General features: G+C 37.7%; 1 protein-coding gene across 1 annotated transcript in view; it reads left to right on the top strand.

Moving 5' to 3' along the window:
* The window catches only part of LOC121499941, a 226941-nt gene that overhangs the window by 71027 nt on the left and 136901 nt on the right, over window positions 1–19013 (top strand). The window contains exon 6 of the mRNA XM_041771213.1: window positions 8488–8624. Within this exon, the coding sequence (XP_041627147.1) occupies window positions 8488–8624 (137 nt within the window). The remainder of the gene's footprint in view (window positions 1–8487; window positions 8625–19013) is intronic.

Genomic DNA, 19013 nt, shown 5'->3' on the forward strand with positions numbered 1-19013 from the left:
GTTCTGTAAAAAGAGCCAGGCACACACCCATCACCCAGAATCACGTGACTGAGTGCTGTGGACAAGGGCGGTTATACGACCTACTAAACCTAAATTTAAGACTCCCTATTCCAATTTGAGTGTTTTCTTTTTTTCCTCATCTTGGTATGCTTCCTGGGGATTAAGTTGGATCTTCCATTGATATGAAAGAGCTGACCTAGGCAATTTCCAGGGTGGCTGTTGGCAAATGAGGTTAATGTACTACTTCACAAGGGATGCATTGGTTTTCCAAATAACACATGACCAGAGAACACTCAAAATTTGTGGTTCCAAGTGGCCAGAAATGCTAGTTGTCCTCCAGAGAGCAGAAACAGAAGACTGGGGGTGGAGTAAGGTGGGGAGGTTGGTTAGTCAATTTAGAGGTCTCTCTAGGTAAATTCTAGGCAGCCGGGGGTACTTTATTTCTCCCTGGTCATTGCTAACAGATAGCTATCTTGAAAAATTCTCTGGTACACATATCAGATATGAATTAAGGAAAGAGGAAAGAGTCCTTGCTGGATGGGTTCAGGATTTTGGCTGGTTTAATTTAGAGCTGTGACTTTTTTTTTTTTGTATGCTAATAACAGCATGGATGGAATTGAACATGATGTCATGTTTGTTTGCTTTGATATTTCAGATGCACCTGGTGTTTGTTGTTGTTATCTCTGACTTGTAATTCTGTGATCTTATTAACACAAGCCTCTTAGCAGAGTACCTCTACCCCAAACCTTCCTCCACTGCTTTCTTAAAAAATGGTGCACCTTATGGGGCAGGCATTAAAGCGTCCACCATTGCTCCCTTCTGATCTTCTCAGGGAAGTTCAAAAGCATTTATAATCCTCAGGATTCAGCCTTTTATTCACTACTTCCTTTTTCTAAGGCTTTCTCTTTTGATGAAACAATCCCCTTGCTCTTCATCTGGCCAGATGGGCAGATGAAGAGTGCTCCCTAGAGCCACACACAAAGACTCTGTAAGGAGTTTTGGGAAAAAATGCTGCCACTAAGTGGAGCTTCATTGTATTAATGTGTAATGCTTTACCAATGCACTGGTGCCACTGGTCTGTGAACTGCAAACTCTTTCTCCACACAAAGACTTACCTTCTCATCAGTGCCATCATGGTCACCCTTCTCCACTAGCTGATTGGGTCATGGAAGGAATCCTGGCTAAGGGGCAAAAGCTTTGTACAACGAGATAGCAACCCCAGGCTTTGCTTCCTATCCTATAATGCAATTTAATGAGCTTACCATGTCATGAGTTGGACAACTTTGAGATTTAATATTAATCTCCTTGTAATATTTTCTACTTAACTGCTTCATAGAAATGCTGTAATAAAAGCAAAAGAAAGGATGTGAAGTGTTCCATTAATCACCTGTGCTATGTAGTACATTGTGCCAGATACCACTTCTGTCCTTATATTCTAAAGCATTTTAAGTGCTCTCCACCCCATGCCCAGAAGAATTTTATAGTTATTATCTCCACAGATTCTTGTCTCCACAAGAATCCTGTGATCTATGTAGATCAAATATTATCTCCATTTTTCATATTAAAAAACTACTTAAACACATGAACTTTAAATAATCTACATTTCCAAAGAAGTGAGAAGACTTGAATGTATGTCTTTCTGAATATTACTTGTTGACCCCTTTCACTCCAATGCTATATATACACTAATTTTTCAAAATTCTGTAAAACACTCTTGGCTGTCATTTTGTATTGTTTTTGAGAGAATGTTCATTCATTGCTTGCTAAGCAATGTTGCATATTTTTTAAAGATTTTATTTATTTACTTGAGAGAGAGAGAGAGAGAGAGAGAGAAAGCATGAGATAGGGAGAGGGGTGGATAGAGAGGGAGACCCAACTTCACACTGAGCGGGGAGCCGGATGCAGGGCTTGATCCCAGGACCTGGAGATCATGACCTGAGCTGAAGGCAGACACTTAACCTACTGAGCCACCCAGGAGTCCCATAAACATTTGCATTTGAAGAGCAATCCCAACAAACCAAATATATAATATATCAATTTATATTAGCAATTTATATTTCAATATTTGTTACTGATTTCTGTGATGGATTAGGGTATGAGTAGCCATACACAAAATATATGAAATGTGATGTTCCAGAACAAATTTTGCACCACTGATTTCTTAAAGTATAGATATTCATCTTTCTAAAGACATTACTGTTGGAATAATTTCTTTTCAGCGTTGATGTTCTTTGGCTTCAGGGTACCGACAGGATCTGTTTTCCATCATTTGAATGTTGATGATATCCTAGTTAAAGAATTATTCTCAGGTATAGATTCAAGGTATAAATCTATGGTTGGTGGATTCCTCTTTGTGAGTAGGCTCATATACCCTGGTACTAACTTGGGAAGGTCCCTGCCTGTACTTAGCTCTTTTTGAATTTAAATTTATTTCTTTGTGTTTTTGTTCCTTTGGGGGCTCATATCTTTGGACATAAACTAATTTCCATGACTTTCTGTATTATGAAACACCAATTTGAAGTAATTTTTAGCATATTAAGTTAGATATTCTTTAAAGAAAATCCAAAGATTCAAAAAATATTTATTTTAAAATTCACAAGTGTTTTGCTTTGTGATTTAGCAACTAAAGATAAAGTTCATTGTTGTTAAAAAAAAAAAGTTCATTGTTGTTATTATTATAGAAGTCCTCAATGAAATGACCACTACTAGCTATTTCTTGAATGTCAACCATGTGGTTATTGCCATGTTAGATACTATGAAAGATAAAGAGAAATATAGTACCTCCTACATCCACCATGAATTTAATTGAACAATCAAGATATATATTCATACATTAGCCAAATAGAAAGCAATTTAACGCATTCTATCGTGAAATACCTATACTTCATCAAATCAGGAAGTTTGGTAGGTAAACCAAATCTATGACATGATTCTAAGCAATTCATAATGACATTCCTTTAAATCTAATATATAAGTAGTTACAAAGCATGTTTTAAGCAGTCTAGTAAGGTATACAAATCAAATGTATTTAATTGGGACAATTCAAAACTCTATTTTTTTTAGTATATGTGCTGCTGAAGCGAGCACAAAACTCATTTTTTTAAAACCATTTTGTCATTTTTTAACTTACTCAAGGAATGGAGTAATAAACAGATGCTAACAGTAAGTAATCTTATTAAAAATAGCATTAAAAATAGCATTATTGACACAGAAGTTACAGAGGCTGAGAAAGACAGAGAACCACAGTGATTGATTGATTGATTTTGAGGGGATTGGTTTCTCCTTTTTTTAAAAAAATATTGAGATATGATTGACATAACATTATAATTAGTTTCAGGTGTACAGCATAGTGATTCGATATTTGCATATATTGCAAAATGGTCACAAGTCTAGTCACCCTCTTTCACCATACAGACTTGAGACATTATTAACATTATTAATTATATTCCCCATGCTGTACATTACACTCCTATGATTTATTTATTCTATAACTGTAAGTTTGTACTTTTTAATCCCTTCATCTACTTCACTCACCACCACCCCCACACTGGCAACCAACACACTTGTTCTCTGTATCTATGAGTCTAGGTCAAGGGTTTTTTTTTTTTTTTTTTTGATTCAACCTATAAGTGAAATCAATGCAATATTATTCTTTTTCTAGCTGACATATTTCACTAAGCATAGTATCATCAAGGTTCATCAATGTCATTGCAAGTGGCAATAATTTTATTCTTTTTATACTGAGTATATATGTATATATATATATACACTATATATATATACTATATATGGATACTATATGTGGATATACTATATGTGAACATACTATATATATCCCACATCTTCTTTATTCATTCATCCATTGATGGACACTTAAAGCTGTTTTCATATCTTTGCTATTGTAAATAATGCTGCAATGACCACAGAGGTGCACATATCTTTTCAAATATGTTTTGTTTTCTTCAGATACATATCCAGTAGTGGAATTGTTGGATTATATTCTAGCTCTAATTTTTTTATTTGTTAGTTTGTTTACTTATAGAAAGGTAGAGAGAGAGAGGTAGGGGGCAGGGGCAGAGGGAAAGGGAGAGAGAATCTTAAGCAGGCTCCATGCCCAATGTGGAGCCAGAAATGGGGCTTAATCTTGCAACCTGAGATCATGACCTGAGCCAAAAACAAGAGTCAGGCACTTAACTGACTGAGCCACCCAGGTGCCCAATATAGCTCTATTTTTATTTTTTGAGGAAGCTTTATATTGTTTTCTATAGTGTGTGTAGCAGTTTACGTTCCCACCAACAGTGCATTATGGTTTTCCTTTCTTCACATGCTGCCAATACTTGTTCCTTGTTTAGTTTAGTTTAATTTTGAGAATAGTCATTGTGATAGGTGTGTGGTAAATCTCCGGGTGAGGTATTTCCCTGATGATGAGTGATGTTGAGCATCTTTTCATGTGTCTGTTGCCCATCTGTGTGTCTTTGGAAAAATATCTATTCAGATCTGCCCATCTTTAATTGGATTTATGCTGTTGTTATTATGTTATAAGGATACTTTTATACTTTGGACATTAACCCCTTATCAGATAGATAGTTTACAAATATATTTTCCCATTTAGTAGGTTGCCTTTTCATTTTGTTGATTGTTTCCTTCTTTAGGAAGAAACATTTTTAGGCTAAGTTGTATCATTTGTTTATTTTTGCTTCTGTTTCCTTTGCCTTTGGAGTCAGAACCAAAAAAGAAAAAAAAATGCTAAGAGCACTCTCAGAGAACCTATGTTTTCTTCTAGGAGTTTTATGGTTTCAGATCTCACATTCTTTAATCCATTTTCAGTTAATTTTTGAAAGGTGTAGGAAAGTGGTCCAGTTTCAGTCTATTGCATGTAGCTGTTCAGTTTTCCCAACACCTTTTATTAAGAGATCATTATTTCCTCATTGTATATTTTTGTTTCCTTTGTTGTAATTTAACTGATCACATATAGTGGGTTTATTTTGTGGCTTTCTTGTTCTATTGATCTATATATCTGTTGTTATGACAATGCCATACTCTTTTAATTAATATAGGTTTGTAGCGTAGTTTGAAATCAGACTCTAGCTTGTTCTTTTTTCTCAAAACTGTTTTGGCTGTCTGGGGTCTTTTGTGGTTACATACAAATTTTTAAATTATTTGTTCTAGTGTGAAAAATGTCATTACAAGTTTAATAAGGGTTGCACTGAATCTATAATTTGCTTTGGACAGTATGGACATTTAAAAAATATTGGTTATTCATTTTGTTTTTTAAAGATTTTATTTATTTATTCATGAGAGACACACAGAGAGAGGCAGAGACACAGTCAGAGGGAGTAGCAGGCTCCCTGCAGGGATCCTGAGGTGGAATGTAATTCCCTTGATCACACAACCTGAGCTGAAGGCAGATGCTCAACCACTGAGCCACCCAGGTGCCCAATGTTGTTTCTTCCAATCCAGGAGCATGGAATATCTTTCCACTTACTTGTGTCATTTTCAATTTCTTTTATCAATGTCTTACAGTTTAAACCATACAGAAAATATGTAGAAATGTCTCTCTCTCTCTTGACATATTCAGCTATTCTATGTCTTTTGATTGAAGAAGTTTGTTCATTTGTATTTACTTATGTATTTATGTATTTTTTAAAAGATTTTATTTATTTATTCATGACACACACATGCGTGCGCACGCACACACACACACACACACACACACAGAGCTAGAGACACAGCCAGAGGGAGAACCCGGCTCCATGCAGGAGCCCAGATGTGGGACTTGATTCCAGGACTCCAGGATCATGCCCTGCCTGAGCTGAAGGCAGACACTTAACTGCTGAGCCACCCAGGTGTCCCTGTTCATTTATATTTAAAATAATTTTTGAAAGGTATATATTTACTGCCATTTTGTTCACTATTTTCTGCCTATACTTGTAGTTCTCCTCTGTTCCTTTCTTCTTTCTTACTTCCCTTGTCATTTGGTAACTTTCTTTAATTTTAACCTGAGATTCCTTTCTAATTTTCTTTTGTATACTTACAGTAAGTTTTCACTTTGTTGTTACCATGAGATTTACATTATTACCCCTCATAATAGTCTATTTTGTTGATAGCAACTTAAATTTGAGTACATTCCCAAACTCTACATTTTTACTGTCTCCTCCAACATTTTATGTTTTTGTTGTCACTTTTGATATATTTTTATATTATATATTTCTTGATTATTGTAGTTTTAGTTAATTTTACTACTTCTGTCTTTTAATCTTCTTAGTAGTTTTATAAGTGATTAATCTTCTGCCTTTACTATATATTTACCTTTTCCAGTGATATTTTCACTTCCATATATTCTCTTGTTATTAATTAGTGTCATTTCTCCTCAGCTTAAAGAAGTTCCTTAAGTGATAAAGTACTTCAGCTTTTGCTTATCTGACAAACTCTATCTCTTCTTCAAATCTGAATGATAATCTTGCTAGGTAGAGTATTCTTGGTTGGAAGTACTTTTTTTTTTCCCCTTGAGCACTTTTAATAGTCATATCCTCCCTTCTAGCTTACAGAGTTTTTGTTGAACAATATTCTGATAGCTTTATGGAGTTGCCCATGTAAATAGCAATTTGTTTTTCTCTTGCTGCTTTTAAGACTCTCTCTTTCTCTTTAACTTTTGACATTTTAATTATGATGCATCTTGGTGTGGCTCTCTTTGGGTTTATTTTATTTGGAAACTTGGGGATTCCTGGATCTGGATATCTGTTTCCTTCCCTAGGTTAGGGAAGTTTTCAGTCATTATTTCTTTACATAAGTTTTCAACCCCTTCCTTTCTTTCTTCCACTTCTGGGACCCTTATGTTGTAAACATTATTCTGCTTAATGTTGTCCCAGAGGTTCCTTAATTATACCCATTTTTAAAAATTCTTTATTTTTTTTTATCCCTCAAATTTAAACTCCAGGTTAAACAAATAGTCCTTTTTTTCAGAGGAAAACCTGGCTCATGTTTCAGTTTGCTATCTGTGCAGTGCCCTGGGGATGATGGCCTGGCAAAAATAAACTACTTTAAATTGATGGCTGTCATAACTGGATTTTGTTCTTAAGGTAATCAAACTAGTCAATTTAATATTTTTTTATTTTTTATTTTTTTAATTAATTAATTAATTTATTTATGTCACAGAGAGAGAGAGAGAGAGAGAGACAGAGACATAGGCAGAGGGAGAAGTAGGCTCCATGCACCGGGAGCCCGATGTGGGATTCAATCCTGGGTCTCCAGGATCGCGCCCTGGGCCAAAGGCAGGCGCCAAACCGCTGCGCCACACAGGGATCCCTAGTCAATTTAATATTAAAAGAAGTAGCCTTGGGGCCCCTGGGTGGCTCAGTTTGTTAAGCATCTGACTCTTGGTTTTGGCTCAGGTCATGATCTTGGGATTTGGGATCAAAGCCTACATCAGGCTCTGTGCTCAGTGCAGGGTCTGCTTGTCTTTCTTTCTCTCCCTCTGCTTCTCCCTGATCTCTTTCTCTTTCTCTCAAATAAATAAATAAATAAAATAATTAATTAATTAATTAATTTGAGAAGAGTCTAAAGAAAAAAAGGAAAGTATTAATAAAACTATCTTATAATGCAAGTCATGCCTACTTTCCTCTTTCTGTAGACTAATGGTTTTTAAATGAATTTCTATTGGCAGCACTTTGCAATAAAATCTTACAAAAGAGGTATATCTCTATCTCTATCATCTCTCTATATATCTATATCTAATATATATCATCTATTTATATCTATGTAGATGGAAGTTGAACTGGTTTGATGAATAAGGGAGGAAGAGCCCAGATAGGTTAGCTTTTCCCTCTCCCCACTCCCCACCATTGTAGGGCTCCTAAGAATTGTTGGTTGAACAAAGTTCAGTTTTTCCAATGGGACAGTCACTTTGCTGGATCCATCATAATGGATCAAACATTCTCTAATGTTCTACTCAATTAACTCCACAGACATTGTATGGTCCTGAGTTTAAATATGTTGTTGAGGAACTAAGAAACTATTAGTGGCAAGGCTAAAATGAACTAGGCTGCTGAAGCAGAGAGAAGGAGGGAGCAAGAGTCCTAGGGACCTTTGATGCCTTTGCTACCATATTCCTGAAATCCAGCTGCTTCTGTCTTCTCTGTGGGCTGGTTTTTCAAACTTTTTTCCAAATTCATTTTTGCTGAAAGCTAGTTTAAGCTGCATTTTATTTACTTGCAACCAATAGTCCTGACTTAAAACAAATACCATGACCATGGTTATTTTTTTTTAATTCCAACAACATTTATGAAATAATGCAAAATTGAACATGATCATCTCTCCCAAAGACATGATGATTTAGTGACAGAATGGGGCATGTAAAGCAATGATTTCAATGCAAAACCCATGGCTAACTATGCTTCTACAAGTAATTCTGGAGAAAAATGTCACTGAAACCAGATAAACTTTCCATCTGATATCTGCTAAAATACTTTATTTTTTTATTTCTTTAAGTTCACACATAAAGGCAGAAGTCTGATTGATCACTCAGTGAGGGAAAACTCAGCTGTGTGGAGAACTAAAGAAATTGAGGACTACTCAGAGGATGCATCTTACTTGGAGGAACTGGAGAAACACAGATTTTCAGTTTGGTAAGTAACTTACCCTATTTTCAAATTTAAATTAATTGAATTAAACAAGTCTTTATTCATCCTATGCTTTTATTATTCATTTATTCAACAAATATTGATCGTATGTCTATTGTAGTCTATATGATATGCACCCTGACTTGGGAAAGTTCAAAAAGGAATTGGATGCTTAAAAACATCAATGTGATCTGCTAGTGCTATATACATATATATATAATATATTTATATTATATATGTAATAAATATATTATATATATTTTACATATATATAATAAAATATATAATATATATATAAAAGCACAAAGTGCCACACACACATTGAGAGGTTGATGGCCAAGTTTGCTCGAGAATGGAGAAAGACTCTCAGAAAAAGTTTGAGCCAAATCTTCAGGAGAGGAAGGCAGCATCTGGAGATGGCATTGGGAGGGTGGCTGGTGTGGAAATGTGCTGTAAACCTGAATTCTCTTAAGATTCAAGCAGGTAATAGCTATTGCTCTCTTTCCCTGATGGTGTATATACAGGTATACTTGTCTCTGCAAGCATACATATAATAAATATTTTTAAAAATACATAAAAGAGTGAACAATGGAGCCTCTTAGAGGTAATTATTATAGGATTTTGCGATTGTGGGATTCACCAAGGGTAGCAGGGAATGAATATGTAAGTGACAGGATGACATGTGGAGTAACCTAAGAAAGAAGAGACCTAGTAGCTGTTCAAAGTCATGGGGCTCCTGGGTGGTTCAATCAGTTAAGCATCTGTCTTGGGCTTGGGTCATGATCCCAGGTCCTAGGATAAAGCCCTGCATAAGGCTCCTGGTCTGTGGGGAGTCTGCTTCTCCCTCTCCCCCTGCTTGTGCTCTTTCTCTCTCTCTCAAATAAATAAATAAACCAACCACACAAAGTCATCCATTCCAAACCACTACCTCTCTGTTTACTTCAAGATTTTTGCCCTGAATGGTTTTCCCAATGGGCAATTATCTACCTCACAACTTCATCCTAAAGAGCGTTCTTTTACTCCTCCATTCTGGAATCACCATCAGGAAAGCATAGTATCAACTCAAATTTCTCTTATCCAGTCACATCTTAAATAAGTTCTACTGGTTTTTAGTTAAATTTCAAAGTTTAAATGCTTTTCACCAAGGCTTTCCTGGAAGGGTTGAAGTGTGGTCTCCAGGTTAACTAGTGAGTCATGCTCTGAATTAAGAGATGCAAGCCTGTGCCCCGGAAACATCATGCAGGAATGGGAGCCAAGGAGCCCAGAAGATGAAAAATATGTATACTTCTTCTAGAATGAAAATCAATATATAAGAAATACTCTAAGTCTAGACTAGGGATTGGCAAGTCCTAGGCAAAATTTGGGTCTCCATCTGTTTTTGTAAAAGAAAAAAAAAAAGTCTAACTGGAACTGAGACACACCAGTTTGGTTACATATTGTCTTTGACTATTTTTCTGTACAATAGGATAACTGAGCAGTTGAGGCAAAAGCACTATGACCCATAAAGTCTAGAATATTTACTATCTAGATTTTAGCCCAAAAGTTTTTCACCTTAGCTCTACACTGATGTAGATATTTTTCTCTTGTTCACTCATGACTCTCACATTATTTTTAAGATGTTTTTATGCTTGGGGCACCTGGGCAGCTTAGTCTGTTAAGCATCTAACTTCTGCTCAGCTCATGATCTCAGGGTCCTGGGATCAAGCCTCATGTTGGGCTCAGCAGGGAGTCCACTTGTCCCCCTCCCCCTCCCCCTGTTTGTGTGTGCTCACGCTCTCAAATGGGTAAATAATCTTTTTTTAGAAAAAGTATTTTATGCTTATTTCCTTTACCAGGTTTGAGTTCCTTATGTTTTTTGGATATTTATTGTTGCATGATGAATCTCTGAAGGCTTAGTGCCTTGAAATACCAACCATTTTATTTGTTCACATTTCTGAGGGTTGAGAATTCGGGCAGGGACACTTCATAGAAGGCTGGTCTCTGCTCCACCACGTCTGAAGCTTCAGCTCAGGTGGCTCACATGGCTGTCGTCTGGCTTGAATAGTTCAGTTGGGACCATACATGTGCGATCTTGGTTCCTGTTCTCACTTGAAGTTCTCACATTTCCACACGAGTCTTTGCTTGATGTTTGGGCTTCTTCTCACTGTGGTGCCTGGAGTCCAAGTCGCATCCTTCCAAGCAGAGAAGGTGGAAACTGCAGATATCTCAAGGCCAAGCCTTAAAAATTAAATGGTGGCTTCCACTGTGTTCTACTGGTGAAGCAAGTCACATGGTCAGGCAGAGGGGGAGTAGATTCTACTTTTCAATGGGAGAGCAGAAAGGCACCATCGCAAAACAGCATGTTGGGTTGGAAGGTATTGTACAGCCTTTTTAGAAACATAACCTACCACGTTTTGCTTTATTTCTGTGTGCACAGCTTCTAGCATAGGGTCAACAAGCGTTTGTTGAACAAAACAAACAAATTAATGGAAATGGAAGAGTATAGGTGTTATGGATAAATCTAAGGATGGATTCCAGTTTTGCCACTGCTTATAAACTTAAACAATTTACTTAACTTCTCAGAAGATATTTTATCCTGTATGAGACTGGAATAATAATAATACCTGTACTTGGATGCTGTCATTCTTGTGGAGGTTGAAAGATAATGTATAAAAATCTAGCATGTAGATTTTTTCATAAAGGCAACTAATATTATTAATATTAATAATAATAAAATTTGAGGAAAATATCTTTTCCAAAGGTTAAAATTGAGGCCAAAGGTCACACGGCATGATTTCTCATTTCTCACATCTGTCTTCCTTTCTGGTCTTCAAACACACCAAGCTCTTTGTCACATCAGGGACTTTACAGTTGATGCTTCCTGTGTCTGGAATGTTTTCCCAGTTCATAATAGTATAGTTAATGGCATATACTGCAGGCCGCGGCATCAACTTTATCTCCCCGGAGAGGCCTTTCCTGACTACCCTACATAAGGAAGCACCAGCCCCTCTTCTGATTATTTATTTTCTCCTCACCTTGTTTTCTTCTTTAAACTACTTACCTTGGTTTAAATTAATTTTTTTATAGTTATATCATTTATTTACTAATTTCTGTTTCTTTCACTAAACAGAAGCTGCAGGCAGGAAGGAACCCCTCTTATCTGATCACTCCTGGGTTTCCAGGCCCTGGTTCTAGAATACTTGGTTCATAATAGGCAATCAGTAAATATTTACTAAATGAGTAAAAGGATGAATGAGTGATCTGTCATCATCTTCTTTTCTCTCTCTCTCCTAGCTCCCTTGGTTGTCATACCTATTTATTTACTTTCAATCTTTCCTTTTTTTGAATTTGCTACCTTAAAAAAAGTAATATGGGATAATTAACCACTATAAACATTTCTTTTTAAACTGGGTTTGAGGATATGGGGGCTGCTGAGACCTCTATAAACTTGTGTTTTAACTGGTCTGAGATACAATCTGAACAATTTCCTTGATGTTTTATTAGAGCTGGTAAATCATTTATTGGGGCAGCCTTTACCTAAATCCTCTCCAAATCCCCATAAAATGCATTTAACACAGAATACTGTATAACCCAGCTTCAAAGATATATGTGACATTGTATGAGAAGTATTTGCTTCAGTGCAGCAAGTTTGAATGTGTGCATTTTCTTTCTCTATTTCTTTTTTTTTTAATTTTTTTATTTATTTATAATAGTCACATAGAGAGAGAGAGAGGCAGAGACACAGGCAGAGGGAGAAGCAGGCTCCATGCAGGGAGCCTGATGTGGGATTCGATCCCGGGTCTCCAGGATCGCGCCCTGGGCCAAAGGCAGGCGCCAAACCGCTGCGCCACCCAGGGATCCCTCTTTCTCTATTTCTTACATGGCCTATCTCACCCCCTTCCATCCTTCTGCTGTGCCTCATTGTAACATGCTGATTTGGGTAAATTTGGTAGATTGTTAAGGCTTCAGTCAACCACACCTTCCAATTGAAAAAAAAAAAATGTGTAGACCTTTTGTTAGTCAAAAGCAAGTTTACCTTGTTTGTAGCTGTCAATTTTTTTTAAAGCCTCCAAAAAAATAAATAAAATAAAAAGCCTCCAAAATGTAAAACTATTACATTTTCTCAACCAAAAAGATATCTAACTGACTTGTCTCTGAGTGTGTAAAGGAGCAAGCACGACTTGGGCACACCTCACCCCAGTGGGCTTGCTGCCATGAGTGTTAGGTAAGCACAAGTGAGTGTCATCCAGGCTGTTCCTGATGGGTTTGCGTCTTTGGTATCTTTGCTGGGCCACGAGGCCTATACTGGCAGGAAGTTTACCTTTTTTTCTTTGAGATATATGCTGGTGTGATGGAATGACTGTCTTCTGCTTATGTTTTTAGATAACATGATATATCCAAGTTATCCCTCGATACTTTTGTACTACAAGATTTATGTCTGGCATCACTCATTTGGGTGCACAGTGGTTGGTCTGTTATATGCTCCCCTAACACCCTGCACATTTCCTTTGTGCCACTTGGCACATGGCGAGTGGGTGTTCCGTAGTCCTTTTCTCCCATTAGACTGGAAGTTTAACAAATTTCGCAAGGGTAGAGATTAAGTCTCTCCTGTTCTTTCTGGTCTAGCCACAATGATTGATGATTTGCCAGCACTTAATATATGTTTGATGAGTTAGTACATGAAAAATAAGAATAAAATAAAAATATTGTCATTTCTGGGGCACCTGAGTGGCTCCGTAGGTTAAGCATCTGACTCTTGATTTTAGCTCAGGTCATGATTTCAGAGTTGTGGGATCCAGCTGCATGCCTGGCTCCATGCTCAGGGAGGAATCTGCTTGAGATCCTCTCTCTCCCCTCCCTCTACCCATCCACTGGCTTGTGTGAGCATGCATGTGCTCTCTCTCTCAAATAAATAAATAAACCTTTTTTAAAAAGAGAAACTATATTAGAAATGACGAGTATAATTGAGACTGTGTTAGGATACAATTATATGCATCCTTGAGAACATGCATTTCTGTTCGGGTTCCACTAAGAGCTTTATTTTTTTATTCATTTCTTATTTATTTGTTTGTTTATTTATTTATTTATTTATTTATTTATTTATTTATTTATTTATTTATTAGAGAGAGAGAGAAAGAGAGAGAGAGAGAGAGAACATGAACAGGAGAGGGGCATAGGGAGAGGGAAAGAAAGAATCTTCCATGCCCAGTGCAGAGATCCAGGTGGGGTTCGATCTCAGGACTGGGAAATCATGACCTGAGCCAAAATCAAGAATCTCAAGAGCCGAGTGCTTAACTGACTGAGCTACCCAGGCACCCCCTGGAGCTTTTTAAAAATGTATTTTCCTATGAGGGCAAGGTTTCAGTGAGAAAGTTTATAACGTCCATTCAGTTAACTACATACATACCCACTCATCTGCCTGTGTAAACAGCTGTAGAATCTCATTGCCTACCACGGACTGAATGAGACCCTGCTCCCTGATGCAGTTCCTTAATCTTGGCACACTGACTTCTCCACAGAAGTAAGCCAGATTATGTGTTAAGTTCCTCTGCAAGTACTGCTAACGATGGCTTCAAGGCAGTGGTTGAAAGAAGTTAACATAGTTTTCAGAGGTACCCAACTCCCAGCTGGGGAGAAGGTTCAATAACAAGACAATCCACAAATGTTTCCACTGCTGTTCAAATATGACTAGGTGGGTAAGTGACCCGAGAATCACATGCTTTTAGAGCAGGAAGGAGGTTTGGGGATTATTTAGTTCAGTCCTGCCTGTTTACACGAGTATAAAGCTGAGACCTATAGAAGTTAGTGAATTGCCTTAGGTCATATAACTAATAAGTAATGGAAATGGGACTAGAACCCACTTCCTTTCTATCTTAATCCAGTCCCAATTACAAAAAATAAATTCTCCTAGAACTCTGCTTCTTGTTTTATAGTTTCCTGTCTCGATCAATCGCAAGCTGCTATCATATCCATCAGTACTTCGAATAGAAGGTGCTAATTCTTGGGAAAATGCATATAATGGATTAATGGCAGTTTTCTTCTGCCGTGGGTGTTGGAAGCAGGCAGATGCCTCCCTGTGCGTAAAATGCACATGTTGCGGGCCACACAGAGTGTTCTCAGCCAGTCGTTTATATGGCTGACCTGAGTTTGTTGCTCAGGGAAGGTATGAGTTAACGATAAACATCACAACAGGAAAGTTATCCTTTAATAAACGTGATACACTTTCCCTTTTTATAGCACACATGTGATTTGACGTTGAAATAAAATGCAGATGCTACTTTGATTGGCATATTCCCTATTGTGCTTTTCCAAAACACCTTCACATATGGTCTGCCTCATTCCTGAGAAATGACTTGTTGTTTATGTCATACAAACAGAACAGATTGATTTTACAGTGAGTAAGGAGGATGATGAATTGTACGTTGGAGAGAAATCCTTGTCTTGGCAATCTAAACACTTGAAAATAAATGTTGCCTTTTGGAAAAGGCTTTTGTGATACACCCATGATCCCTTGCATTTCATGCCCCCTTTCTAGGGGTTAAATAGATACACACATGCCATCTCAACAAATAGAAAGGGTAGTTACAGGAACCTCGAGATATAATTTGTTCTTTTTTATTTAAACATACCTGTGAGATCTAACAAGTCACAAAATGGCAGAATTGTCCCAAAGAACCAACTCCGGATATCTATTTTCAATCTTGTATCTGTACTATGACTAGAATAGAAACATTTCACATCTTGGTAGGAGAGTAGTATTATTGCTTTAGTTGTCAAGTCCATTTTAAGTATGAAATTTTGACCACACGAAGCTTTCTTAGGGGTCTCCAACTTTTATCCTATCAGACTTATCCTGCACAAGACAGTGAAAGTAGTGTCATGTGCTCACTCCTCTGACAATAGGCTAATCACAGCCACTTTTTTTTTTATTTTTACAGAATTTACAGTTTACGAATCCCTTAATCTTATTCCTGTACTTTTTACAATTTGGTGCTCAAAACAGCCCTGTGAGATAATATTATGCACCCCACTTTATGGATTGTATAAAGGGAGTCCAGAGAGCTCAGAGGGTTTATTTACCAGTACTCTACTAGCTGGACTGTATGTATCCCTATTCTGTCCCTATTCTGTTCTCTTTCTACTATGGCCTGTCTTCTAGCATGTTTCTACATAGCACTTCCTGGCTAGACTGTTTCATATGAAGATGTCACTTTGGGCATTTTGCAGCTTTTACTCTTTTAAGTTATATTTTGCTGGCATGTCGCACTGAGTTGGATGAATATGGTGGGGAGATAAAATGCCACGGAGAATGGGTTGCTAACTAAGTTCTAGAATGACCCATATGAGCCAAATCCCCGTGGAAGTACATTTCCGATAGTAATTTATCAATAACCCACATACAATTAGGTATTATTGGTTGATGTCTTTATCTTGTGAGATGTGACTCATAAGACCCATCTATTTCTACTGAGAAGGAATAAATCTTTTTTTTAATATATTTATTTTTTATTGGTGTTCAATTTGCCAACATATAGAATAACACCCAGTGCTCATCCCGTCAAGTGCCCACCTCAGTGCCTGTCACCCAGTCACCCCCAACCCCCACCAACGTCCCTTTCCACCACCTCTAGTTCATTTCCCAGAGTTAGGAGTCTCTCATGTTCTGTCTCCCTTTCTGATATTTCCTACTCATTTTTTCTCGAGAAGGAATAAATCTTAATGGCTAAGAATATAGGTTCTGCGGCCATAATACCCAAGCTCAAGAAAAATTAGTTTTACAAATTACTAGTTGAGTAAACCTAGACAAGTTTCTCAAACTTGGTATTTCAGTTTCTGTGAAAATAGTTATAGGTTTTCCCTGCTATCCCAAAGTAGGTGTTCCTATGAAAACTTTTGTAAGCCCAATGGAACAAAGTGAAAACGCAAATGCCATTAATTTAGATGGACACATTTTTAAACACACCCAAATCCCCAAAAATACCTCTCTTAGGCTTTTTCTGATACCTTAAGACACATCTTGCTAATGGATACACAAAATAAGTCGAGATAAAGCACAGATACTCAGAGCCAAGGTTCAGAGATGTGGCGGCTTGATGCTGAGATGCTGAGTGTAGTTCCTGGGGAAGGTGCTTAGTGACCCCACTCTTGCTGCTTTGGGGTGGCCCTGCTTCTGTAATGGCTCACTGCCAAACAAGTGCTGAATGCTACTCTCAATTTTGCCTTTTTTTCGTGAAAGTAAAAATGCTCTTTGGATTTCTTTTAGTTTGCAAAAACAGGCCCTAACGTAGGTCTTTAGTAAAGGCAAAGGAGCATAACTTGAACTCTCAAAAAGCAGGGGATACCTGTATCTGTAAGACAGAGCTAGTAGCATTTGCTTTATTTTAGCCAGGTCAGATATGTATGTAAGAGACAAACAAACAACCAAAACAAAATGGACCAGTGTAAATGGTCAGAGAACATAGTAAATGCTCAATGAATGTTAGCTGCTGTTACTGAGGTTCCCTTCTCTCTACTACCCTTCACAAATATCTGCTTTCCAGCTTGTATTTAAACTATTAATAATGACCTGTTTGTTTTTGGGAAACGAAGTATTTGCTAGTAACTAAAAAACCTGCAATGGGAAAATAAGATGTTCACAGTAGAAAAGAGATATCAGAGGGGTAAGCATGATGTGTTAGTTTTCTATTGCTGCATCACAAATTATACAAATTTAGCAGCTTAAAATAGCACTCTATTTTTTTTTTTTTCATCCCACAGTTTCTGTGGATCAGGAATCTGGACCCAGCTTAGCTGGTCCTTCTCCCAGGATCTTACAGAGCTGCACTCAGGGTGTCAGCTGGGCTGCATTTTCATCTGGAGGCTTAACAGGGGAAGAATTCCTTTCATGTTTATTCAGGTTGTTTGGAAGAATTTATTTCCTTGTGGTCATATGAGGAAAGCCTTGGCTTTTTTTTTTTTTTTTAGATTTATTTATTCATGAGAAGCAGGGAGAGAGAGAGAGGCAGAGACATAGGTAGAGGGAGAAGCAGGCTCCATGCAGGGTGCCCAATGCGGGACTTGATCCTGGATCCCGGGATCACCACCAGGATCACCACCTGAGCTGAAGGCAGACGCTCAACCACTGAGCCACCCAGGCACCCCCTAGAGCCTTGGCTTTTTATGGCCTATTGTCCGGAGGTTGCCCACAGTTCCTAGAGAATGCCTGTATTTCCATGCGTTGGAGGCTTCTTCGCCATGGCCCACAAGGGGAGTCTTTCATCTCAGGGAAAACTCTTAAGGCTTTTTTTACCTGATTAAATCAGGACCTCCTAGGATAAATAGGGTTTGATTAACTCAAAGTCAACTATTCGAGACCTAATTAGTTCTGTGAAATCCCTTCACCTTTGTCATTTTCTGTGGGCTAGAAGCAAGTCCCTGGTGTCTGCTGCACTATAGGAGGGGATTGTACAGAGTACAAACATCCAGAGGCTGGAATCATGGAGGCCCGCTCATGATGTTCTCATCTGTCTACGCATGTAGGAAAATGATGGGACAGGCTGTGGCTCTTTGTAGTACTGGGCAACTGTCTCTCAATGAGCAATAAAATGAAGCGCCACATATGGAAGATCCCAATCTAGTTTGACTTTTGGTTGATAGTTGGGTGTGTTTCTTTCCTAAAAGTGGGCTTGAGGCTGAGAAGACCCATGTTCACATCCACGGGTGGGTCTCAGCAGCCCACTATGCTGAATATGCTCACCTCTTCCTTTTGGAAGACTTTTCAGTTCTACTATACTTTCTTTATGCCATCCTTTCGCCCTTTGGCCCTTCTTCTGCCTATACCCACTGTTGCTTCTACAGATTGGTTTTAGTTATATTTTTATGAAGTGTTTTCTTTTGATTTTAAGTTTCATATCAACTTTTTATAGTGCTGTTGGTGCTCAATGAACTCATTTTAAAGGCTAAAGGCTACTCACTAACAGGATTTCTCCCTGTTCATTTAAAAATAAACATATATATAAAAGAAGCTATAAAAGCTTCAATAAATGGTCTTATTACCTGGATTCCATAGTTCACTAGATTCCTAGACTGATGAGAAATACCAATAAGATACTGATAAAAAATATCACCTTTTTCTTCATCTATATTTAAAGAAGTAAAATAGCAAAGCAAAATTTACTTACCATCGACATCTACTAGGGTACTTTAAGGCTTTGACCTTTCTGACTTCCCTTCATACAAAAGCAGAGTTACGTGTTGTGGTGGGCACTGTTGGTTGTACCCAGCAACCAGACCTCTTGCCTGTCTTTCTAACTGCTGATGCTGCCTCCAAAGACTGAAAACGTAGACACTTACCCAATCTATCATGCACTGTGGGTGGTCATGGACCCACTTCTGGCCATTGAGATATAAGAAGATTGCAGCTTGGGCTTCCATCCA

The sequence above is a fragment of the Vulpes lagopus genome, chromosome 10 (assembly GCF_018345385.1).
Source record: "Vulpes lagopus strain Blue_001 chromosome 10, ASM1834538v1, whole genome shotgun sequence".
Classification (NCBI taxonomy): Eukaryota; Metazoa; Chordata; class Mammalia; order Carnivora; family Canidae; genus Vulpes; species Vulpes lagopus.